This window comes from Mesoplodon mirus, assembly GCF_964341445.2.
Source record: "Mesoplodon mirus genome assembly, chromosome: 1".
In the NCBI taxonomy this organism is placed as follows: Eukaryota; Metazoa; Chordata; class Mammalia; order Artiodactyla; family Ziphiidae; genus Mesoplodon; species Mesoplodon mirus.
In genome coordinates, this window is record NC_138976.1 from 43,861,231 (window position 1) to 43,887,066 (window position 25,836).

The 25,836-nt window shown below is 40.9% G+C and overlaps 1 protein-coding gene across 8 annotated transcripts in view; it reads right to left on the minus strand.

Annotated features, from left to right (window-relative positions):
• The window catches only part of NTRK2 (neurotrophic receptor tyrosine kinase 2), a gene marked incomplete at both ends in the record, with an annotated part of 393,544 nt that overhangs the window by 297,715 nt on the left and 69,993 nt on the right, over nt 1-25,836 (minus strand). For 7 of the 8 annotated variants that reach the window (XM_082612253.1, XM_082612252.1, XM_082612256.1 and 4 more), the window contains 3 exons: nt 1,075-1,175; nt 4,208-4,243; nt 23,866-24,171. In XM_082612253.1, coding sequence (XP_082468379.1) covers nt 1,075-1,175; nt 4,208-4,243; nt 23,866-24,171 — 443 coding nt within the window. The remainder of the gene's footprint in view (nt 1-1,074; nt 1,176-4,207; nt 4,244-23,865; nt 24,172-25,836) is intronic. The other variant, XM_082612254.1, reaches the window with a different exon arrangement.

Sequence of the window (25,836 nt, forward strand, 5' to 3'; positions counted from 1 at the left end):
GCCCCCAAACAGGCATAAGCCAGACTTGGCCCGAGGGCCATAGTTTGCCAGCCTCTGGGTTAGCCTGTGGCTGAGGCTGGGGAGGTAGGGAGATATGGATGGGTTGGCGGTTTACAAGGAGGCAGAACTCATGGGATGTTAGACTGGGCGCACAAGACAAGAAGGAAAAGAAAAGAATGGAGGAATCTGCTGGGTTTTGACCTGAGCAGCTGACAGACCAGCCCCGCCACACAGTCCTGGGGAGATGCAGCCCTGCTGCTCACTCATGCCCCCTTCAATGCTCCTCCCTGCGCCATAAAGCTAACTACCTGGCACTGTGGTTCAAGACCTCATGGCCCTGCCTCAGACTGCCCTCCCTCATATGCCTTACCTTCCAAGCAAGAATGCTTCCAGACTGCAGGCTCAGGCTCACACACCCAAAACGCCCTGCCCTTCGTTTCCGCTATGTCCAAATCCCAGGCATTCCGCATAGGCCGTGGAAAAGGCCACCTGTCCCACAAAGACTCCTCTGGCTCTCCCAGCAGGAAGGAACAGGGCGCCTGCCCCTCTCCTTCGCTCTCTCGCATTGCCTTGCTCAGCCTCTGTTTGTAATTTAGGTACTAATATTCATGTCTCAGGTCTCTGACTTAAGTGTAAGCTCCAAAGGGACAGATATGTGTTTCATTCGTACATTTATATCCCCCCACGGCCAGTCCCTCCAGAACCTAATGGATTCCTTACGTTTGGTGGGCACTGAAATTTTTATTAAAATATTTAAGGAGACAGGTGTGGAGACAGAAAGAACTCCACATGTCCCTGAATGAGAAAGCTGGTTTCTTGCTCTTCTAGTAATAATCTTTTAAAGGACAGATATTTAAAACAGGAATCACCAGCAGTAGGTCAGAGGCTATATGGTACCTTTATCACTCTCTTAAACCTTCCCATTAGTTCCTCCACACTTCAACACTCTATTTATAGCTGAACAATAAAAAGGTTTTGTTGAAAGACTCACACTGAAGCAGCTCCATTCCTCCAACATTCAAGCATCCAAAATGCTCAGAACCATTCTACGCAACACTTAAGTATCCCACTCACCGAGAGATGTTCCCGACCGGTTTTGTCAGCAACATCTGTGGAAGGGATTTCATTACTTCTGTTCGTGGTGTCCCCAATGTCATTTGCCGCAGTCCCATAATCTTAAATTGGAGAAAGGGGAAAAAGAAGGAAGTATGAAGTTGTCATTAGGCTGCCAACAAACATGAGGCCACAGTACAACCCAGAATAAAGCAAGACAAATTACAAGATTCCAAACCACTGACAGCGTGGCTGGGGAGAAGCGTGACCTGCCGTTGGGTTAAATCCATTGCAGCGTTAGGACTGTGCGATGCCAAAATTATGTTCAGCCCAGATCTTTACATCATTGCTTTGTTTGGTCAAATTCCAAGCCAGGTCTAGGATTTTTCTTTGCACATAAGAATATATTCCTTTTTTGATAAAGTATTTAATGAAAGTACAAAAGAGAATCGATCATGTAAGAGTCAGATTTATAGACCTGGAAGGGTCTGTGGAAATCGAGTCTAACCACAATTTTTACAGCTGCAGAATGAGAGCTAAGGGATGTTAAGTGACTAGTCTAAAGTCAACTGGCAAGAAGGCAACAGAGCCTAGACGTGAACCAGGCTTGAAATCAGCAGCTCTGATTTCCAAGGCAGAAGCACTCAAGGTAGAATGTGGAATCGGCACCAATAGGGAACTTGGGTCCACATCTGAACTTTTTTGAAGAGTTCTGAATTGCCAATATATCAGTTTCAGAATTAATGTATAGGGAACTTCACCAATACAACATTTAGAATTGTGAGGGTATGCTCTCAGTTCTCAAATGTAGTTGCTCTTCTGAATCAATTTTAGTCTACAGGGATCAGGATATAAGTAAATGAGTTTTTTGTAGGCAAAGTTTTTATTAACAATATTACATGTAAAAGTCATAAAAAGTTTTTGGTAAACTTATTGCAGACCACGTTGTTTATAAATTTTTGTATTTTTATTCTAAATAGGTATGGTGCCTTCAATTTCCATCCTGAACAAACAAACTCATTAAGTCAGTCCTAGCTAATCTTCCCTTGGTAGAATTATCAAGCTGGCCTCAGGGCAACCAATTTAAATTATAATTTTATTAGCAGAGTGTTCCTTTGAATGTGAATGAAAATTAACAGAAAAAGCATATATTTTCCATCTGTAGCTGTTTTATTTTTAACTGCAAAACTACATTCTCACCATTTTCATTTTGAATATATTAGAACTTTTTAATATTTCAATCAAACAGTAGGAGATATCATTTATTTGCTTATTTTCCCTCTTCATATTATATCCAGCTACTCATGCAAAGTTAAACCACTAAAGTATCTATAGTTTAATATCATGACATTGTAGCCCAAAGATCCAAAGTGTGACCTGAGACCAATGGAAAGATGACATTTTTAGAGTCTTAAAAGTTATTGGAAAGGAGTCCAAAACATAATTTTAAAACTGAAAATCACAATTCAAACATATTTCTCTGTGACACAATTTGACATACTCTTTCTTTAAGCCATATCAGAACAAATAAAAATAAAAATACACAAATCACATGCACAAAATTATCCAAACCACAGCTTGGAGGAAAGATGGCTTAACATGCATAAAGCAGGTAAAGACAATGTAATTCCCTAGTTAAAATTAGCTCAAGTTAAATATACACACGTACAATAAACATACAGAGAATTGTTTTATATTAAAATTATAAACTATATTTATATTATAAATATACACATTTGTCAAGGTGTATATATAAAATTAAAGAATAGATTTTATAGAATAAATATATAAATGTATCTTTTTAATCAATGTAAGTTTTAATCAATCTTAAATTTCAAGCCAAGTCTTGAAATTTAGGCTGTCACTTCCCCAAACGGAAGCCTCCTGGTCATGAAGGTGGTTTGAAAACTGTTGAAGATGGATTTTCATACCTAGTAAAACAGCCCTGGGATTCAATTAAAATAGCAAAGTAAAGATAAGATATTTGGTAAGCTAATATAGTGAATCTTTTGGCTTCTCCCTTTCCACATTCCTAAGAGAACCCCATTTTATTCAAGGGGATCAAGCATATCCTCTAGGGAAGCTGATTGAAACTCCAGGGGTGGGTCTAGTTAGTCAAGGGTAATCCAGCCCTCTTCTCAGTACTGGAGGCAAAAATGGACCATAATCCAACTGAGTCTTGAAACAGATACAGGAGGGCTTGGTGGAGATCTCTGGGAAAGTTCTCTTTCTTCTGGAACACTTCAAAAGCTCTTCCCTTTCTCTCATCAATGTGAATGACTCATCTTAAAACCGTAAGAGAAACCAGCCTTCAGCGAAGCCAGTACAATGGGCAGGAGAGTGCAGAGATAAAAAAAAAACCCTTGGATCCCTGATGACATGGCTGAGCTGCTGGTTTCACCAACCTTAAAACGTGCCCTGGGGCTTCCCTGGTGGCACAGTGGTTGAGAATCCACCTGCCAATGCAGGGGACACGGGTTCGAGCCCTGGTCTGCGAAGATCCCACAGGCCGCGGAGCAACTAGGCCCATGCGCCGCAGCTACTGAGCCTGCGCGTCTGGAGCCTGTGCTCTGCAACAAGAGAGGCCGCGATAGTGAGAGGCCTGCGCACCGCGATGAAGAGTGGCCCCAGCTCGCCGCAACTAGAGAAAGCCCTCGCACAGAAACGAAGACCCAACACAGCCATAAATAAATAAATGTAATTTAAAAAAAATATATATATATATACACATATATATGCCCTGACTCTGAGGCTCCTGTGTGTGAGCCAGCCTTCCTCATTTTGTAAGAAACATAATTTTGAATTGGGTTTACTGTCACGGCCAGAAACTGATACACCTCCCATTTCTTGGTAGTCATGGCTTTTAAACAGGTAATTAGTTCCCAATTATGGAAACAAAATGTCTGTTGCACCGCAATGGATTTACTACTTCCAAGAACAAGCAGGAGAGAGAAAACGTTATTTACAGGCATTGTAAATATCAAGGGAAAACAGCCATCAATACTGAATGATTTTTGAAATATTATTTTGGCCTATGTCATGCTTGAAGTGTATATTTAACTGAGCTTAAAGTTAGTTTTTCTTTTAATTGTTTTATTTCATTTTAGACAAACATTTTGAAAAAAATACAAAATACAGACCACAGGATAGTTACCTTCATAAATTACATCAGGATAATTTGGGTTTGCACCTAAAAAGAAAACAAAACAAAGATATCTTGTTAAGTATGCATTTGAAGTTAAAAAATTACTAACTTATACTCACTAAAATCGGTGAAATATACATTGAAAGTTTTCTAATTGAATAGACTATTTTATAGGATAGGGGAATAAAATCTGAAATTCTAGGTTTGCTTCATGTTAACCTTGTTGCTCTCTCCAAGCCCACAACCTCATCTCTCTTCCAAAAAAGGAAAGAAAAGGATAAACAGAATTTACAAATCACTTTAGCAATAAAATATTCAACAATCAATGGATTATGACCACTTCCTTTTTTTTAAAACTGTTTCTATTAAACATTTGGTCATTTTAATTGTAATTTTGGTATTTCTATTCCAGAAACAGATCATTTCTATACCACTTTTGTTATTCTCTGATGGTTTGGGGGTTACTTTCAAACTATGTTTTGGCAGGTCCATTTGTATTCACAAACACATTATTAACCAGCCTGGATAATAATACCTAAAGCACAATTTTGCTCTCCACTTGGTTTTCAGGGACATTTCCACGACAGAATAAACCCTTTTCTTTTTTTTTTACCCTAATACAGCATAGAAAAATAAATGTACTTTCTCTACTGAGATTATAAATAAATGTTATATCACAGAGAAATTCAAGAGTATATCATTTAATTTTTTTGGATGTGTTTTTAGTTTCCAAGATGGTCAGAATATTCATTTAAAAATATTCCTAAGAGAATTTGCAAAAAAAGAAAAATTTTTTAACTTTTTAAAATCACTGTCAAAAAGAGCCGGTGACAAAAAACATTTGCTACTTACTCTTCACTCGGAACTAACTAGGTGTCTATATGAAAGCCTGCTTGGAATTAAAATTAAATTTTGATGTAATATTTAAGTGATTACAAAATGAATTTCCAAAGCCACTTTCTATGCTTTTAGTCTTTCCTTACCATACCATGTGAAAAAGTAAAATGTGTAAACCATAAAGTTTACTTGGTTCTCATTTCATTTCTGAACTCTTAGCAGAAAAATACTTAAAATAAGTGAAACTTGAGCCAAGTTTCTGTTCATGTGTTCCCCAGTGAAGAATCAAGGTTAGTCTAAATGAAGAACCAAATAAAAGTAGTCCTAATGCTAAATTAGAATTTCAACACAGTTCAACTAGAAGAATATCTATTTTAGCAGGGGAAAAATTAAGTAGATTGTTGGGCACTTCGATTCAGGGATGCTACATACTGCCACGCAGTCCATGCTTTGTACAACTCTAGGGGGCACCATTAAGACTATCATCTATGTTAATGGAACCATCTGGAATTGTGCAGTGCACAACCTGTGCAGCCACTTCTGATGAATTCATGCTAAGTTATCGATTCCAGTCATTTTCAATTGTATTTTGAGTTTTATAATCTCAAACACCACTTCAAAGTAGCTTTGAGTTACAAAATGCTAATATGCATTGTCAGAATTATTTGTAGCTGATATGACATTCCTGAGAAGGATCTTGAAAGTTGTCCTGCAGGCTGAGGGGTAATTCAGTGAATAAAGCAGGAGAATATCCCAGGAGCAGTCCTGGGAATATCATTTGCAGGACACCCACTCACCCCCTGAAAGTCCTTTCTCTTTGCAAAGTCCCTGGACCTAATGGTGTCCCCTCAAGGTGAGGATTTTCCACCCCTGCTGAAGGAAAGGTTCTATAATCCCAAGAGAGCAAGTCATTCTTTGAACTGCTCAGTAATCTGTTACTTTAGAAGAAACCACTCAGATCCCCTTCTCACTGTGCCCTCAACCTACCATCTGAATCTGCAAGGTATCCGCCCACTAGAGTCTACTCTTCACTTCTAGACCTGACTCCAGGTCCCCGGGACCCAGAGTTCCCTCAACACAGGCCCCACACACACTTTCTGGGACTAGGCAGCCTCTCCCCTACATTGGTCAGCTCCAGGCGGCCTCACCATCAGTGTGAGCTCCCTCCCTCTGACTCAAGACCCCAAGGGTGGGGTGAGGACTGAGCGAGGGCGGGTGGGCTGAGGTGTCCACATGCACACCTATCCCCTCTCATTATACCTCTCGCCATGTAGCCGGAGGCACAGGGCAGGGGCCATGGCTGGGACCAGCTCTACCAAAACCACTATGTTCTGGCTTGGAACTCCAAGAGTCTGTGAATTTGATCTTCAGACCCAGGCTTCCAGGTCATTATAAACATACATTTGCCAAGGTAGGAGGATAGAACTTATTTAACAATTCCTTAACTGGATGTATATTTTTAAAGTATTTGGATATAAGTATATGGACCCTCATTTGTACTAGATTAACCAACCAACCAACCAAGATTGCCTGAGGCCAAGGAGTTTAAGTTTTAAAACTGGGATAGTTCCAAACAAATCCTTGCAATTTGTCCAGGATGAGGGCTTTCCCTGGACATAGGACTTGTAGTGCTAAAATTGGGACCAGTCAGTCACCCTGATTTATTCTCATGCTCTCAGCAACCCCACATGTAGCCACCACATGATTCCATAAGAAAGTAAAAAGACTCAGGATTCAGAGCTAGATGTATCTATACCACACACGTGAAAGGGCTTCAGTGAATATGACTGACATACAGGTGTATTCAGGCTCATCACAGAAAGGGAACACCCAAACACATTACTCACACAAAGCCCCAGGAAGATCCAAAATGTCGAATCAATTCAACTTAGCAAATGTCAGGTACAGAAAACTGGGGTTTGGGGTGGGATCAAAAGGAAATAGGTTAGCTCAGAATCTGGAAAACAGGTCCTTTTCCAGACTTCCGATTCATATTAGTGCATGCCTTTTCTGCCAAATTCACCATCAAAACCATTAGGTCATGTCTACACTTTCTGAAAAGCACTATATTTTCCTAGTTTCATTGTCCCAGATGCATGAGAAGTACTGTCATTTCACTGTCATTGTCAGGATTAGCCAAATTTAGTGCAAGATTATGAAACTCACAGAAAGACAATGTAGGAGGAACAATAATGGTTTTTTTTTCCTTCCCTACCATACTGTACTATGTCTGACGAGGACCTACTCATCGAAAGAAGGAAATGCCTCTTTCTGTACGAAGGTTTAGGAGGCCTGCCATGTGGACGGATGCACAGACCTGGACTTTATGAAAAGCCAGGGTCACATTACTCCAGCTGACCCCAGCTTATCAAGCAGATTATTTTGCTTCTAGCAACTTCTCAGTCAAGCTAACCTTCAGTGAGGTTTACACACCAATAGCTCAGTAGTTATTAACATCATTTTAAATGCAGACACAGGAAAAAAAAAACTCACCATTTCCTTTTCAGACTTTTGGCAATAGTCAAATTTTGAAGATACCCTGCCATTTTAAAGTATAATTTACTTAGTTTAAATTCAGTCATTATGTACCGTTATATGCTAAAGGTAGGAACCACTGTTGGAGATAATCAGGATTAAAAGGTGAGTGAGAAAAGACAAACACGAGCTAGGAGGGAAAAAGCCAGTGAAAAGAGAACGAATGAAAGATAAATGCACTTGAGTAATGCACTTATCGTGGAGATTTGAGAAGGATTATGTTTCCTTGAAGACTATCCAAGTAGCTCTGTTTAAGTAAGAAATCTCAGACAGAGGTAGCAGAGGTGGCCTCAAGACCTAACGCTTCATGTTGGGAATCTCCAAAATAAAATATAGACATCCTGGAACTCCCTTAACCCACTGGCATTCTGAACAAGCAGCAGACCATCTCTACCTCCACAGCTCACCCAAGAGCAGAAGCTACACCAACCAAAACCAGACGAGTGCCAATCTCTGCTTGTCTGATGTTCAAGTACTATCTTCTCAAGAGTCTGCTGAGCATCTCCAGGTGCTATACTCACTAGTATCTCGTGCTTTTTTTTTTTTTTTTTTACTAAAACAATAAGAATAACAATCATTTATTTGTCCTACTTCTTCAATTTGGGCAGTGCTTAGTGGGCTCCATGTGATGCTGTCTGGAGCAGTCCAGCTGGGACTGCAAGATCCAAGTTGACTTCCCTTCCCTCCATGCCCCTCGGCTGGTATGACTGGGACAGCTTGGGGCTGGCTGGGCTTCTCTCCATATCTTCGTAATCCTCCACGACCTCTTTCCCAAGGTTGGTGTTTATCTCCAGCCAACCTAAAGTCTAGACTCAGAACTGACACAGTGTTATTTCTCCCATTTGCTATTGGCCAAAAAAAGTCAAAAGGTCAACCAAAACTCAAGGGGAGGGAAAAAGGACTGCATCTCTTTATGGTCTGAGAAGATGGGTGCAACATATTCTTCTATTTCTGTCAGTACCTCATTCTTGACCCAAGGCATGTTGTCAGGAATTATGGGAAGAGGACTAAGGTCCAGAGCACAGCCTGAAATCTGAAACGCCCCAAGTGAAAAGAGCAATGGAAACTGTATTATAACCACACACACACTCCTGACAAAGCTTCGTATTCAACGTGCCATGTCTGCACCTCAAAGACACAGATCCTTTGGGCATTTAGGCTTCTAAACATGGATGATAAAATCATTTTTCTCCCCTCAACAATATCAAACCAAAGCACTCCGCCATCCCCTTAATTCCATGCTAAATGACTTCAAGCAAGGACCTGTTTACTTCCATTTTCTAATCTCATTTATAGCCGGTGAGTAAATCTTATGACTTTATATAAATCTTCATGAGAAAATCCTTATGACTTTTTAACTGTAAAACTCTACAGTAAAAGGAAAAGCACATTTGTAGGATTAAAAAAAAAACTGTGGGAAGATAGGTAGCCTGACCAGAGGGTTCACTTTCCATTCTGCTCTAAAGATAAAAATAATAGTGGAGGCCAGGAGACACATCTGTTTCTTTCCTTTAAGCTTTTAGTCTCTCTCTAATCCTCTAAAAAAATTTTTTTAAGACTTTTCTTGCAATTCTTTTTGCAGACTCTTTTTAGTGTGATCTTAAAAAATATTTCAAAGAATTCCACATGATAAAGGCATAGCAAAAGATTTGTTCTTTCCAAATAAACTGCCCTTGCTTTGTCAACAGTGTTTTCTAACTCAAGGCAGTCTGCCTTTTGAGTTCCAGATCCTTCTCCTCTTCCCTGTTTAAATGGCAGGCTGAACTCGGGGCCTGAAAACGTCGGGGGTTCGGACGTCTGGGTTTTCTTTCTGGATGAACCATTACTGTGCCATGAAGCACTGGGAGCCTCTTCCCATTTTCTGTAACAAAGGAGTCTTCATCCGACAGAAGAGGATAATAGCATTGGCTTGGCAACTCCTCAGGAGCTTCAGGAGGCATAATTAATTAACATTAGTACTCTTGAGACAAAAAGAGCTATTTAAGTATAAATCTTAATTATCATGATTATTATGAGTCTATAGCTGAACCATACTCTTCTCCGTTTTTAAGGCAGAAAAGCAGGTAAAACTTTCTGTCCTTTCACTCCCAGGACAAGACATGGGTCCTGACCAATGGCCTTAAGAACAAGTAGTGGGGGGCTTTATATTTTCTTAATGTGTAACATTTGGAGAAATTTCCCCACCATACATTCTTTGGCCTAAGTACATCAAACCTAAACCGGCCAGTTTGAGGGCAATTCTAAGTGCTGTAGAGAGCTCTAGTTCATCCAGACGTCATGAATCTTTGGATAAAACAGCAAAAATGAAAAGCTGTGGGGAAAACTCTTCCAATATTTATAGTTTGCTCCTGACGCGCATTTTGCATAGGAGGCAACTGCTCCCGAATTAGGCAGCATAAGTCATTGACTCCCACTGTTTGTGTGAATGAGCATTCTTGAGCTGTGACATTCTTCCTGAATGAGTGGGCCTTAAAGGCACTCTTTATGTACAGCCTAAAGAATGGAAAGCTTTAAAACCCGGGTGTTTTATCATCTAGTGCTCTGGCTAGGCTTGTTCCAAGCCTAAAGTATTAATCATTTGAGTAATGATTTCAACAAGAGACTCCACTCTTAAGCAATCAGCGTGTTCACGTTTACAGTAATATCTGACCTTGAAAATTCTTAGAACTTGTGCTATCTAATCAAAAGATGCTAGCAAAGGCTCCAGGTTTCTTCCTCATGGCACTCACAAGCAATCTCTCTGCCATGACTTTCTGCTTAGAATTGTGCTTAAAAGGTACCCTCACCACTCCTAATCTCCACTCAGTCTCCACTCACACATTCGTGTTAATGAAGGGACTTCTCTATAGGTGGGATTGAATTCCAGTGACATCCACATAATGGATCAATTTCATCTTAGACAAGTCTTATTTTTGACCTGTAAGCTAAATAGGATACAGCAGAATCTTTAGAGAATCCTCAGATAACCCCATGCTTTCTATGTTTGTGCCTACACTGCTGTCTCTACCTATTCACTCTCCCAAGCCTCCTTAAGCCATCCTACCTTTTGCCAAGCCCAATTAGAGTGCATCTCTGTGCACCAGCTATTCCATATTTTTATCATTATTGCTGGTTAATACCCTTGGAGAGTCAGTGAGGTAACCTCGATGGACACCTGATCAGTTCTTTCAGTGCTCACACACCCCCCACCACTGACCCTGACTAGGTTCTGCAGGGCAGAAGCGAACTACCCTTACTACTCAAAGTGTGGTCCATGGATTTTGAGCACCATCTGGGAGCTTGTTAGAAATGCAGACTCTAAGCCCTTCTCCAGACTCATGGCATCAGAATCTGCATTTAACAGGATTCCCAGGAGATCTAATTGCTCATCAAAGTTTGAGAAACCCTAGTTTACAACTCCATGGCAAGTTTGACCAAAGCCAGAAGGCCCCAGAGGACATAAAGGATAGTAATTTTTTCAGTGAAGCGTAGAGCAAACCTGAAAATAGCATACCTAAATATTGAGGGGGGAGGGCAGCGACTGCAGAAAATATTAGGGGTAAGGGCAAGAGGTGTGTTTTGTCCTCAGTGGCATATGTCTGGACCCCACTCCAAATGGAGAGAGGGAGGAGACAGCTTAGACACCTGAGAGAGCTCACATTCACCCACCCTCTCTAGGAGCCCAACGCTGACTTAGTTTTCTCCTGAAAGGGCCAAGTCTAGAAAGCTCATGTAGTCAGGGGGCAGAGTCTGGAGGTCCTCTTCTCTGGGCAAGCCCAATCCTCTGGATGAGGGAGGACAAAGCCAAAGCTGAGAGAAACGTGGTTCTGGTCAGCAAGTTTCTTCCTAAAGGCTACAGAGCATAAGCACAAAGGGACGTGAGGATCTGTACCGTGTCATTATGCTCTCACAACTCCCTCAGGAGAGGACCACACTGAGCTCCTCCCTATGCTGGGTCAGGTACCCTGAGGGCACTCCCAGACATGCTCATCTTCACAACCACCTTCTAAGGAGGTGCTAGAACCCTACATTTTACAGAGAAGCAAAGTTAGGTTCAGAGGTGGTAAGAAAATCACTCAAAGCCACACAGGTCATGAAAGACAGAACTCTTAGGTGACTCAGATCTGAGTTCCAAACCCAAACCCTTGCCCCCGTGCCAACCTTCCTTTGGAATAATGAGGAGAGGGGGATAACTATGTCTAAATTCCAAGCTCAAACACCAGATATGAATGAGTCATTTGGATCAACAGCAAAAGACAGGAGTTATCTCATTAAAAGTAAAAGTTTTGAGGTTCTACCTATTCCACTTAGTTTTTCTGTTCAACGGCTTCCACAAAAAGAGAACATTCCAAGGGGTGCTTAATTCTTTATTGCCTACAATTTCTGCACACCTTCAGCTGAATAGCTTTCCTTCCTGCTTTTCATGAGTAGATCCTGCCTAATAGCGGGACAGGGACATCCCTGGGAATTAGAAGCCAGGGTGAAGACTACCACAAACAGAAGCAGGGGACAGAAATGAAAACCCAAGTGTTTCTTCATCTTTCATCATTTTATGGGTGGTTGCAGTGTTTTCTATTATTGGGAGAAAGGGCTTTGTTTTATTGCCTGTTGGTGGGTAGCCCAGCGCCCTCTGTTTGTTAAACCTCCAGAGAGATCTGACAAATTGTTCAAAATCCTAGGATTCTAGTACAACAGGATGTTAAGCAAGACTCTCCTGCCTTAGTAACCGACACCAAAGCGAACATGAGACACTCACAGGCGGAATTCACAAAGGAAATGGCTGAGAACTGAATCCATTGTCCTTTGAAACATCTGATTCACGCTGAGACTTCAAAAGGTCCCAGGGAGAAGAGAAAAAGGAAGGACTTATAAAGAAGTTTCTTTGGGGAGAAGTGTTGCCAACGTCACCACCCCACCATGGGGCTTCCACCGGCTGTGCTTGAGGACGTGTCCTGTGTTCTCTGCAGGTGAAAGGCTCAGAGGACAAGCATCTGGCTCTGCCAGAGAAGGCTCAGGCCACCTGTGGTGGTACATTTGTGTTCCACCTGTACACCCAGAAACGTCAGGACAAGGGATCACTAGGGTTCCCCATGGACCTGATGGAGGCAGCCCGGGAGGAAGTCTGCAAGGGGAGTCCAGAGGGCCAGAGGGACCCCAAAAGCACAAAGCTGCATTCCTGTGTGCTGAGGAAGGAGGTACTTCCAGCAGCCAGAACAGAAATGCATTTATGTCGTGGGAACTGCAGGAGATGGGGCTGCAGAGAGAGGAATCTCCACAAAGGTCTCCAGGAAACAAGATGGGTGAATCGGCATTGAACACCGCCAGGTCCCAAGAGCACAGAGCCACCAGCCAGCACACTTCCCCACACTCGGTCCCCCAAGCCCAACCCCTCCACCTCAGTAGCAAGCTCCAGCCCCCACCCCCATGCTGCCAGCCAGAACTGGGAGGGGAGAGGAGACTGGCCCTCAAAGCAAGTCCAGAGTTGGTTTCTAACTCAGAAGAGACATCCTGTTTCTCAGTTGAGATTTTGTCTGCAACCTCAAGTGACCAAAGGATTGTCTGTTACTCAACAATGAGCAGAAAAATCTTACTTGGGTCAGAGCTCCCACCCAGACCAGTGACTCTCACACTTGGCTGTACATTGGAGTCACTGGGAATCTCAAAAATGAAAAATGCCAAAGCCGGAGCCACTGAATCAGAATTGCCAGAGATGGGCCCCAGGAATGTGTCTTAAAAAATGAAATAAGATAAAACAACAATTAAAACTCAGCAGTTGATTCTAACATGCAATATAGAGTGTGATGCTACTGTTCTAGGAACCCAAGAAGATTACTCTTACTGACTAAATTGTAAAGGGCCGATGGAAAACCAGAACAAAATGAAATTAATTTGACTGTTACCAGTTGTGCTCTTCCATGTGTTAGAAAGATAAACACCACCGTTCTCTAGATTGCACTGCATGTTGTGCTTTAGACATAACTCAAAACTGACCAGAGCAGAGTTCAGTTCTAAGCATGGGATCCGAAACAATCGATCTAGTGTTTGAAGTTTGGGAAAGTCTTTCCTCTCTTTCTCAGTTGCTAGCCAGGCTGCCAGTGATGATCAGATAGAAAAAGCACTGGCCTGGTACCCGAGTCCTGCTGACATCCGAAGACTTGATAACACCTGTCCCTCCTCACAGCACCCTGGCTAGGGCTGGTGTCTGGTGTCAGACTCTGCAAGGTCCCAGCACCCTGGAGAGATGTTATATGGAGATCTTTACTGCCTTCCTCCCAACCTCACACGCCATCAATGGCACCCTCTTGCTCTGGCTGATGCTGGTTCGGGGTCTCTCTGCCCCATCCTTGCTCCAAGTGGAAAGCAGAGTGTCTGCCACCACATCCCGTGTTTCCACACCATGCTGTGCGATAGGCAATCGGGACTGTCACTAGGTTCAGTCAGCCATCCTCTTCCATGCTCACCCATTTTTCTTTTATCAGGGACTTTTTGTTTATTTGTTTTTATTTCTGTTGTAATTTCTTTCAACACGCTTCATTCTCTATCTCCAAATAGTGGGTGAATTCCTAAGCAAAGTGACCATTTCACAGAAATCTCAGTTCTGAGCTGAATGAGGAACACACATGCCCAAGGATGAAAGAGCTGCCATTTTAATTCTTCTGGCTTCATACAGTGATGCAACCAGCTTCACAGGGATCCCAGGCTGCCTGCTTCCTGGTAAGTCCAGAAACTCCCAGTGTGAAAAAAGGGGATCTCATCAAAACAACTAGGAAAAAAAGTAGCTGAAACTTCTTATCATAAAGATTTGTGGTAGCTAAACTTCTTGAGCAATTACAAAAAGATGACAGCAGAAATACTGAAGGGCTATAAACCCAAATGTGACCTGATGTCCTTAACTTGGAATGTACATTTATACTAGCAGGGAAATTACATATATATATGCTATTTGTCTATTTTTCTTTAGTTCTAAAGAGAGTTAAGAGGGAAAGAAGGCAATTCTAAGAAAAGCCATTATCTGTGGGCTACGGCTACAAATCTCATAAATACCTACAAAGATTCTATCACACAAAGCCAAGTAAGGTCACATTCTAATTGGTCAAAGTGGTTTATGGCCCATACGGGCCATTTATATCCACTATCACCCGGGGCCAAGTCTCTTTCATTTCCACTTTCATTTATTACTCCTCGATAGCTGGTCCTTGAGTAAATACTTAAAAAGAAAAAAAAAAATCAGACTTTTCTAAAAGCCATATTTACATTGAAGATCTGATAAAAAGGAATAAATGAACAAGAAAATGGAAAAAAAAGGAGAGAAGAGAACATCTTTATAAAATGTGGCTTAATTTTTGTTTTAGATAAATAAATATTTCCTTTTAAGGGAATATTTGAGAGACACCAAAATATTCTTATGCCAGAAAACCATTCTTTCCTATCACTAGCTAAGTTAAAACTAACAAAAGTGATCGATAAAAATGAGGCCACAGAGATAAGAGGAGTTAAGCTCTACCAAATATTGGTACCATACAGAAATGTTCAAAAGAAAATACATCAAAATCCTATCTAAAATAGAAGCTACTGGCTTTACACTGACAGAACAGTGCTCATATCAAAGCACACAGACCACTTCTAAAACTTTTAAACACCAGACCTTCACCCTGGAATCAAGTTCACCTCCAACTGTTTCAAAAGTCAGTTGTTGGAGAAATTCACATAAAGTCTGAAGTTTAGTTAAGAGTAACATACCAATGTCAGTTTCTTAGTTTTGACAAATGTAAGTAATGCAAGATGTTAGCATCAGGGAAACAAGGTGAGGTGTATCTGGGAACTCTGGATACCATCTTTGCAACTTTCCTTGCAAAGAAATAATAAATAATAATATTTAAAATTAAATAATAAATTATTTAAATAAATAATATTTAAAATTATTCACAAATCAAAACTTTATTTAAAAACAGACAAAAAACACTTGTCCCAAAAGCAGTCTCTGGATTTAACTATAAAGCTGTTATCCCTTCAAACATGCAAGAAAAGGAACATAGCAATCTAGCGATTTACTACAGCAAATGTAGCCAAGCAACTAAATTCTCAATTAAGAGGAAGATTTAATGAAACAGACAACAACTGCCAGGGTGTCTGGGTAAGTCATCCAAACATAGCTTGTTTTACGTGCTCCTGAAAGGAGCTGAAAGGCTGTTTGTAAATTAAACTTATATAATTCAAATCACATTTTGAGCACACTAAGGAAGCCTGTGCATTTAAAAAGCTGTTGGGGGCTTTTTGGAAGATGGCGGAAGAGTAAGACGCGGAGATCACCTTCCTCCCCACAGATACATCAGAAATACATCTACACATGGAACAACTCCTACAGAACACCTACTGAACGCTGGCAGAAGACCTCAGACCTCCCAAAAGGCAAGAAACTCCCCCACGTACCTGGGTAGGGCAAAAGAAAAAAGAATAAACAGAGACAAAAGAATAGGGATGGGACCTGCACCAGTGGGAGGGAGCTGTGAAGGAGGAAAGGTTTCCACACACCAGGAGCCCTTCGCGGGTGGAGACTGCAGGTGGCAGAGGGGGTAAGCTTCGGAGTCGTGGAGCAGAGCACAGCAACAGGGGTGTGGAGGGCAAAGCGGAGAGATTCCCGCACAGAGGATCGGTGTCGACCAGCACTCACCAGCCCGAGAGGCTTGTCTGCTCACCCGCCGGGGTGGGTGGGGGCTCGGAGCTGAGGCTCAGGCTTCGGGGGTTGGATCCCAAGGAGAGGACTGGGGTTGGCGGCGTGAACACAGCCTGAAGGGGGCTAGTGCACCACGGCTAGCCGGGAGGGAGTCCTGGGAAAAGTCTGGAGCTGCCGAAGAGGCAAGAGACTTTTTCTTCCCTCTTGGTTTCCTGGTGCGTGAGGAGAGGGGATTAAGAGCACTGCTTAAAGGAGCTCCAGAGACGGGCGTGAGCCACGGCTAACAGCGCAGACCCCAGAGACGGGCGTGAGACGCTAAGGCTGCTGCTGCCGCCACCAAGAAGCCTGTGTGCGAGCACAGGTCACTATCCACACCCCTCTTCCAGGGAGCCTGTGCAGCCCGCCATTGCCAGGGTCCCGGGATCCGGGGACAACTTCCCCAGGAGAACACACGGCACACCTCAGGCTGGTGCAACGTCACGCCGGTCTCTGCTGCCGCAGGCTCGCCCCACATCGTGCCCCTCCCTCCCCCCGGCCTGAGTGAGCCAGAGTCCCCAAATCAGCGGCTCCTTTAACCCCGTCCTGTCTGAGTGAAGAACAGACGCCCTCCTGCAACCTACATGCAGAGACGGAGCCAAATTCAAAGCTGAACCCCAGGAGCTGTGCGAACAAAGAAGAGAAAGGGAAATCTCTCCCAGCAGCCTCAGGAGTAGTGGATTAAATCTCCACAATCAACTTGATGTACCCTGCATCTATGGAATACCTGAATAGACAATGAATCATCCCAAAATGAGGAGGTGGACTTTGAGTGCAAGGTTTATTATTTTTTTCCCCTTTTGCTCTTTTTGTGAGTGTGTATGTGTATGCTTCTGTGTGAGATTTTGTCTGTATAGCTTTGCTTTCACCATTTCTCCTAGGGTTCTATCCATCCGTGTTTTTTTTTCTTAATAATTATTTTTATTTTAATAACATTATTTTATTTTATCTTACTTTATTTTATCCTCTTTCTTTCTTTCTTTCTTTCTTTCTTTCTACATTTTTGCCCTTTTATTCTGAGCCGTGTGGATGAAAGGCTCTTGACGCTGCAGCCAGGAGTCAGTGCTGTGCCTCTGAGGTGGCAGAGCCAACTTCAGGACACGGGTCCACAAGAGACCTCCCAGCTCCATGGAATATCAAATGGCGAAAATCTCCCAGAGATCTCCATCTCAACACCAACACCCAGCTTCAGTCAATGACCAGCAAGCTACAGTGCTGGACACCCTATGCCAAACAATTAGCAAGGCAGGAACACAACACCACCCATTAGCAGAGAGGCTGCCTAAAATCATAATAAGTCCACAGACACCCCAAAAGAAACCACCAGATATGGACCTGCCCACCAGAAAGACAAGATACAGCCTCATCCACCAGAACACAGGCACTAGTCCCCTCCACCAGGAAGCCTACACAACCCACTGAACCAACCTTAGCCACTGGGGACAGCCACCAAAAACAATGGGAACTATAAACCTGCTGCAGCCTGCAAAAAGGAGACCACAAACACAGTAAGATAAGCAAAATGAGAATACAGAAAAACACACAGCAGATGAAGGAGCAAGATAAAATCCCACCAGACCTAACAAATGAAGAGGAAATAGGCAGTCTACCTGAAAAAGAATTCTGAATAATGATAGTAAAGATGATCAAAAATCTTGGAAATAGAATAGACAAAATGCAAGAAATATCTAACAAGGACCTAGAAGAACTAAAGATGAAACAAGCAATGATGAACAACAAAATAAATGAAATTAAAAATACTCTAGATAGGATGAATAGAAGAATAACTGAGGCAGAAGAACAGATAAGTGAGGTGGAAGATAAATAGTGGAAATAACTACTGCAGAGCAGAATAAAGAAAAAAAACTGAAAAGAACTGAGGACAGTCTCAGACACCTCTGGGACAACATTAAACACACCAACATTCGAATTATAGGGGTTCCAGAAGAAGAAGAGAAAAAGAAAGGGACTGAGAAAATATTTGAAGAGATTATAGTTGAAAACTTCCCTAATATGGGAAAGGAAATAGTTAATCAAGTCCAGGAAGCACAGAGAGTCCCATACAGGATAAATCCAAGGAGAAACACGCCAAGAAACATATTAATCAAAGTGTCAAAAATTAAATACAAAGAAAACATATTAAAAGCAGCAAGAGAAAAACAACAAATAAAACACAAGGGAATCCCCATAAGGTTAACAGCTGATCTTTCAGCAGAAACTCTGCAAATCAGAAGGGATTGGCAGGACATATTTAAAGTGATGAAGGAGAAAAACCTACAACCACGATTACTCTAACCAGCAAGGATCTCATTCAGATTTGTAGGAGAAATTAAAACCTTTACAGACAAGCAAAAGCTGAGAGAGTTCAGCACCACCAAACCAGCTTTACAACAAATGCTAAAGGATCTTCTCTAGGCAAGAACCACAAGAGAAGGAAAAGACCTACAATAACAAACCCAAAACAATTAAGAAAATGGGAATAGGAAAAAACATATCGATAATAACCTTAAATGTAAATGGACTAAATTCTTCCACCAAAAGACACAAACTGGCTGAATGGATACAAAAACAAGACCCATATATATGCTGTCTACAAGAGACCCACTTCAGACGTAGAGACACATACAGATTGAAAGTAAGGGGATGGAAAAAGATATTCCATGCAAATGGAAACCAAAAGAAAGCTGCAGTAGCAATGCTCATATCAGACAAAATAGACTTTAAAATAAAGACTATTAGAAGAGACAAAGAAGGGCACTACATAATGATCAAGGGATTGATCCAAGAAGAAGATATAACAATTGTAAATATTTATGCACCTAACATAGGAGCACCTCAATACATAAGGCAAATACTAACAGCCATAAAAGGGGAAATCGACAGTAACACATTCATAGTAGGGGACTTTAACACCCCATTTTCACCAATGGACAGATCATCCAAAATGAAAATAAATAAGGAAACACAAGCTTCAAACGATACATTAAACAAGATGGACTTAACTGATATTTATAGGACATTCCATCCAAAAACAACAGAATACACATTTTTCTCAAGTGCTCATGGAACATTCTCCAGGATAGATCATATCTTGGATCAGAAATCAAGCTTTGGTAATTTTAAGAAACTTGAAATTGTATCAAGTGTCTTTTTTGACAACAACGCTATGAGACTACATATCAATTACAGGAAAAGATCTGTAAAAAATACAAACACATGGAGGCTAAATAATACACTACTGAATAATGAAGTGATCACTGAAGAAATCAAAGAGGAAATAAAAAAATACCTAGAAACAAATGACAATGGAGACACAATGAACCAAAACCTATGGGATGCAGCAAAAGCAGTTCTAAGAGGGAAGTTTATAGCAATACAATCCTACCTTAAGAAACAGGGAACATCTCGAATAAACAACCTAACCTTGCACCTAAAGCAATTAGAGAAAGAAGAACAAAAAACCCCCAAAGTTAGCAGAAGGAAAGAAATCATAAAGATCAGATCAGAAATAAATGAAAAAGAAATGAAGGAAACGGTAGCAAAGATCAATAAAACTAAAAGCTGGCTCTTTGAGAAGATAAACAAAATTGATAAACCATTAGCCAGACTCATCAAGAAAAAAAGGGAGAAGACTCAAATCAATAGAATTAGAAATGAAAAAGGAGAAGTAACAACTGACACTGCAGAAATACAAAAGATCATGAGAGATTACTACAAGCAACTTTATGCCAATAAAATGGACAACCTGGAAGAAATGGACAAATTCTTAGAAATGCATAACCTGCCAAGACTGACTCAGGAAGAAACAGAAAATATGAAAAGACCGATCACAAGCACTGAAATTGAAACTGTGATTAAAAATCTTCCAACAAACAAAAGCCCAGGATCAGATGGCTTCACAGGCGAATTCTATCAAACATTTAGAGAAGAGCTAACATCTATCCTTCTCAAACTCTCCCAAAATATAGCAGAGGGAGGAACACTACCAAACTCATTCTACGAGGCCACCATCACCCTGATACCAAAACCAGACAAGGATGCCACAAAGAAAGAAAACTACAGGCCAATATCACTGATGAACATAGATGCAAAAATCCTCAACAAAATACTAGCAGACAGAATCCAACAGCACATTAAGAGGATCATACACCATGATCAAGTGGGGTTTATTCCAGGAATGCAAGGATTCTTCAATATATGCAAATCCATCAATGTGATACACCATATTAACAAGTTGAAGGAGAAAAACCATATGATCATCTCAATAGATGCAGAGAAAGCTTTTGACAAAATTCAACACCCATTTATGATAAAAACCCTGCAGAAAGTAGGCATAGAGGGAACTTTCCTCAACATAATAAAGGCCATATATGACAAACCCACAGCCAACATTGTCCTCAATGGTGAAAAACTGAAACCATTTCCACTAAGATCAGGAACAAGACAAGGCTGCCCACTCTCACCACTCTTACTCAACATAGTTTTGGAAGTTTTAGCCACAGCAATCAGAGAAGAAAAGGAAATAAAAGGAATCCAAATCGGAAAAGAAGAAGTAAAGCTGTCACTGTTTGCAGATGACATGATACTATACATAGAGAATCCTAAAGATGCTACCGAAAAACTACTAGAGCTAATCAATGAATTTGGTAAAGTAGCAGGATACAAAATTAATGCACAGAAATCTCTGGCATTCCTGTACACTAATGATGAAAAATCTGAAAATGAAATCAAGAAAACACTCCCATTTACCATTGCAACAAAAAGAATAAAATATCTAGGAATAAACCTACCTAAGGAGACAAAAGACCTGTATGCAGAAAATTATAAGACACTGATGAAAGAAATTAAAGATGATACAAATAGATGGAGAGATATACCATGTTCTGAGATTGGAAGAATCAACTTTGTGAAAATGACTCTACTACCCAAAGCAATCTACAGATTCAATGCACTTCCTATCAAACTACCACTGGCATTTTTCACAGAACTAGAACAAAAAATTTCACAATTTGTGTGGAAACACAAAAGACCCCAAATACCCTATGCAATCTTGAGAATGAAAAACGGAGCTGGAGGAATCAGGCTCCCTGACTTCAGACTATACTACAAAGCTACAGTAATCAAGACAGTATGGTACTGGCACAAAAACAGAAATATAGATCAGTGGAACAGGATAGAAAGCCCAGAGATAAACCCACACATATATGGTCACCTTATCTGTGATAAAGGAGGCAGGAATGTACAATAGAAAAAGGACAGCCTCTTCAATAAGTGGTGCTGGGAAAACTGGACAGGTACATGTAAAAGTATGAGACTAGAACACTCCTTAACACCATACAAAAAATAAGCTCAAAATGGATTAAAGACCTAAATGTAAGGCCAGAAACTATCAAACTCTTAGAGGAAAACATAGGTAGAACACTCTATGACATAAATCACAGCAAGATCCTTTTTGACCCACCTCCCAGAGAAATGAAAATAAAAACAAAAATAAACAAATGGGACCTAATGAAACTTAAAAGCTTCTGCACAGCAAAGGAAACCATAAACAAGACCAAAAGACAACCCTCAGAATGGGAGAAAATATTTGCAAATGAAGCAACTGGCACAAGATTGATCTTCAAAATTTACAAGCAGCTCATGCAGCTCAATAACAAAAAAACAAACAACCCAATCCAACAATGGGCAGAAGACCTAAATAGACATTTCTCCAAAGAAGATATACAGACTGCCAACAAACACAAGAAAGAATGCTCAACATCATTAATCATTAGAGAAATGCAAATCAAAACTACAATGAGGTATCATCTCACACCAGTCTGAATGGCCATCATCAAAAAATCTAGAAACAATAAATGCTGGAGAGGGTGTGGAGAAAAGGGAACACTCTTGCACTGCTGGTGGGAATGTGAATTGGTACAGCCACTATGGAGAACGGTATGGAGGTTCCTTAAAAAACTACAAATAGAACTACCATATGACCCAGCAATCCCACTACTGGGCATATACCCTGAGAAAACCATAATTCAGAAAGAGTCATGTAACACAACGTTCATTGCAGCTCTATTTACAATAGCCAGGAGATAGAAACAACCTAAGTGTCCATCATCGGATGAATGGATAAAGAAGATGTGGCAGATATATACAATGGAATATTACTCAGCCATAAAAAGAAACGAAATTGAGTTATTTGTAGTGAGGTGGATGGACCTAGAGTCTGTCATACAGAGTGAAGTAAGTCAGAAAGAGAAAGACAAATGTCGTATGCTAACACATATATATGGAATCTAAGGGAAAAAAATGTCATGAAGAACCTAGGGGTAAAGCAGGAATAAAGACACAGACCTACTTGAGAATGGACTTGGGGATATGGGGAAGGGGAAGGGTAAGCTGTGACAAAGCGAGAGGGAGGCATGAACATATATACACTACCAAACGTAAAATAGATAGCTAGTGGGAAGCAGCCACATAGCACAGGGAGATGAACTCGGTGCTTTGTGACCACCTAGAGGGGCGGGATAGGGAGGGTGGGAGGGAGGGAGACGCAAGAGGGAAGAGATATGGGAACATATGTATACGTATAACTGATTCACTTTGTTATAAAGCAGAAACTAACACACCATTGTAAAGCAATTATACTCCAATAAAGATGTAAAAAAAAGAGTTTAAAATCAAAATAAATAAATTTTAAAAAGCTGTTGAATAAATACCAGGATAACAGGAAGATGTATTGTGTAATGAGAATTATTGCATTATCGTTTGGTGAAGGTGGCTTGCAGCCATCACCTTTGTCCATGTGGCTGCCCTGCGAGCCACACTAGTACATGCTGCCCCAGCAGCCCCTACCCCATGGGCCTCCAAGTTTCTATTTTCCCTTCCCCTCTGCAAGGCTGTTTTTGTGTGGCTTTGATTAACTTGGCGCTGTTATGGTGAGGAATTCTAATCATGTACAGGTCCCAGTATCCAAACACAGGGCTCAATCTCTACAATAGTACCAGGTATTTGGGCAACACAAACAAGCAAGTAAGAATACTTCACTGAGCAATAGTAACTGGAGCAGGGAAATGCATGACATCATCCCTGCTTTTACTGAGGCTCCCACTGAAATTCTTCTGCTGACCATGTACCGGACTCCTGATGCCAGCCATCCTTTTCCCAACCTAAACCATTGGTCAGATTGGAACTTTTACCACTCCTAGAAAAATAATTCAGGATCCCATCAAAGGATGCCACAACTCAGTCAGCCCAGGTAAGCAAAACATTCCACAACACTAGTTCCTCATCCATGGATGAGAGAGCAGGATTCTGAGTCCCAAATGGATAAGGGACTAGAAAATATATCTTAAATAGTTCATGAGCCAACCAAATACAGTTCACCCACTCACAGATTTGTTTGGTTTTTGCCATTGTGATACAAAATCTCATGTAACACTCAAGAGAAAAATAATGTGTGTTTATCAGTATATTGTTCAAAGTTATTCATCCCTATCACCTCCATGGAAAGAGTATGAATCCCTGCCCCTGGACTTGGCTTTAGCATGATGTTGTCAGTAATTGAGTGATATACCCTATCTTCTCCCCAGATGCAAAAACAGCAGGTACTCACCATCATCGATTCCAGGCCAGCCCATGAAGTGAGCAGAAATCTGTTTCTCATCCTTCCCATACTCATTCTTGGCTACTAACTTGTAGTCCCCATTATTCATGTGAGTGGGATTATCCAGCTGGAGGCAGCCGTGGTACTCCGTGTGATTGGTAACATGGATTTTAGTACAGATGTATTTGGATTCATTCAAAATTGCCCCATTATAGAACCACTGAAGCGCTGGTTTGGGGTTGCCTTTCACAGTGAATGGAATGCACCAGTGGTGGTCTGAGGTTGGAGATTCGAGAAATGTGATAGTTGGAGCAACTAAATTGAAAAAGAGAGAGTTAATAGCATCAGAAAGCTCAGAATTCTCCCCACCTCCAGATCTCTGTGTCATCAATAGGGGATTTTTATTCAACCATTGTTTGGTTTAAGAAAACACATGACCCACAACTCTGGAATCCATCAATATTTTGTATCATCATCAAGGTTGATTTAACTTCTACAGAGAGCTTCAGAGAGACTCCTTTCCCTGCTCTGCTTAAAGCCCATGCATTGTAGTCATTTTCACATCTATTCGGTGTGAGAACCAACTCCAAACAGATCCCTGAGATTACTGACAGTGGAAAGCGTTCATTTGAAGTTGACTTTGGTTTCTAATATATATGCCTTTGATACTATGGAGATTAATCACCAAAACATTGAGGACCACTATTTTTACAGAACTTCATTTAATAATACAAATAATGACAAAAATGACTTTGCAAATCTTGCCTGAAGCCCTGATCTTGCATAACTTTTCTAAAACAAATAAAACTGGTCAATGCAATGAATGTTGCTATCGATGTTGATTGACTATTATAAAGTCTGATAAATTGATAATATTTTTCGCCGATGGTCAATAGGAAACTCTCTTTAAAAGCACTACTTTTCATTACAGTACAGCCCATTTTTGCTGGAATTGGAGATATCAAAGTTTTTATCCTTTAAATGTCTGAGGTCCTATCTAAGCCTGAACAAACAAACTAGAGATTATTTTAACCTGAAGTATAAAGCACCTTATTCTTAGGGGAAATAAACATTATCAAGTAGCATCTTTAAACAGAGTACTTATCCTGAGTGAAGCTATTTAAAATCCCTCATAATTGTTTATTTTTATGTGGTCTGACTTTGATAATTATAAAATCAAGGACTGGAAGAGATCTTTGAGACCTAATAGCATCATTTTTCAGATGAAGAAACCCAAGTGCAATAAGGTTAAGTGACTTGGTCAAGGTTACTGAGTGAGGAAAATCTGGAACAGGAATCCAGATCTCCTAATACCTAATCCAGTAGCCCTTCCCCTCATGCACTGCTTCCTGGTTGTATACGTTCATCACACGAAGGGGGGGAAATCATAGCCTGCTAACAAATACATTCTGAGTGGGATCACTGCAAAGGATGTCTCCGTTGCTAATATGTTTTATCACTTATTCCTTCTACTTGTTATCTAAACTTTGATAGACAAGGCCAATTCTCCAGACCATGGAGACTACATAGATATTAACCTAAACTGAGAAAAATTTGAATTGGAGTACCCTTACTTATAGGTCTGTGTTACAAACACAAGGACCACGATGGGGCAGGGACAATACTTACCTTCCTCCTACCAGCCCAGGTGCCCATGCCTAGGCCTCACTTTTTCCTGTCACCACGCTCAAATGAGCTTTATGTGAGGTGTTGACTTAAGGACATAAAGTTGGAAACTGGTTGCATGTGTTTGGGGATGACATTGACTTCAAGCTTCCATGTGGGTCAAAATGATGAGAAATTATGAGTCCAGGACCTTCTGGGCGTCGAGGTAGTATTGACAGTGACAAAAGGTTGGTGATTTCAATCATTCACTCCAACAATCACATACGGAATGTGTGTTATAAGTGAATGTTAACCAGTGTATCAAACCTTGTGCCTACATGTGTGTAATGCATATTCATACTTACACACATGCAC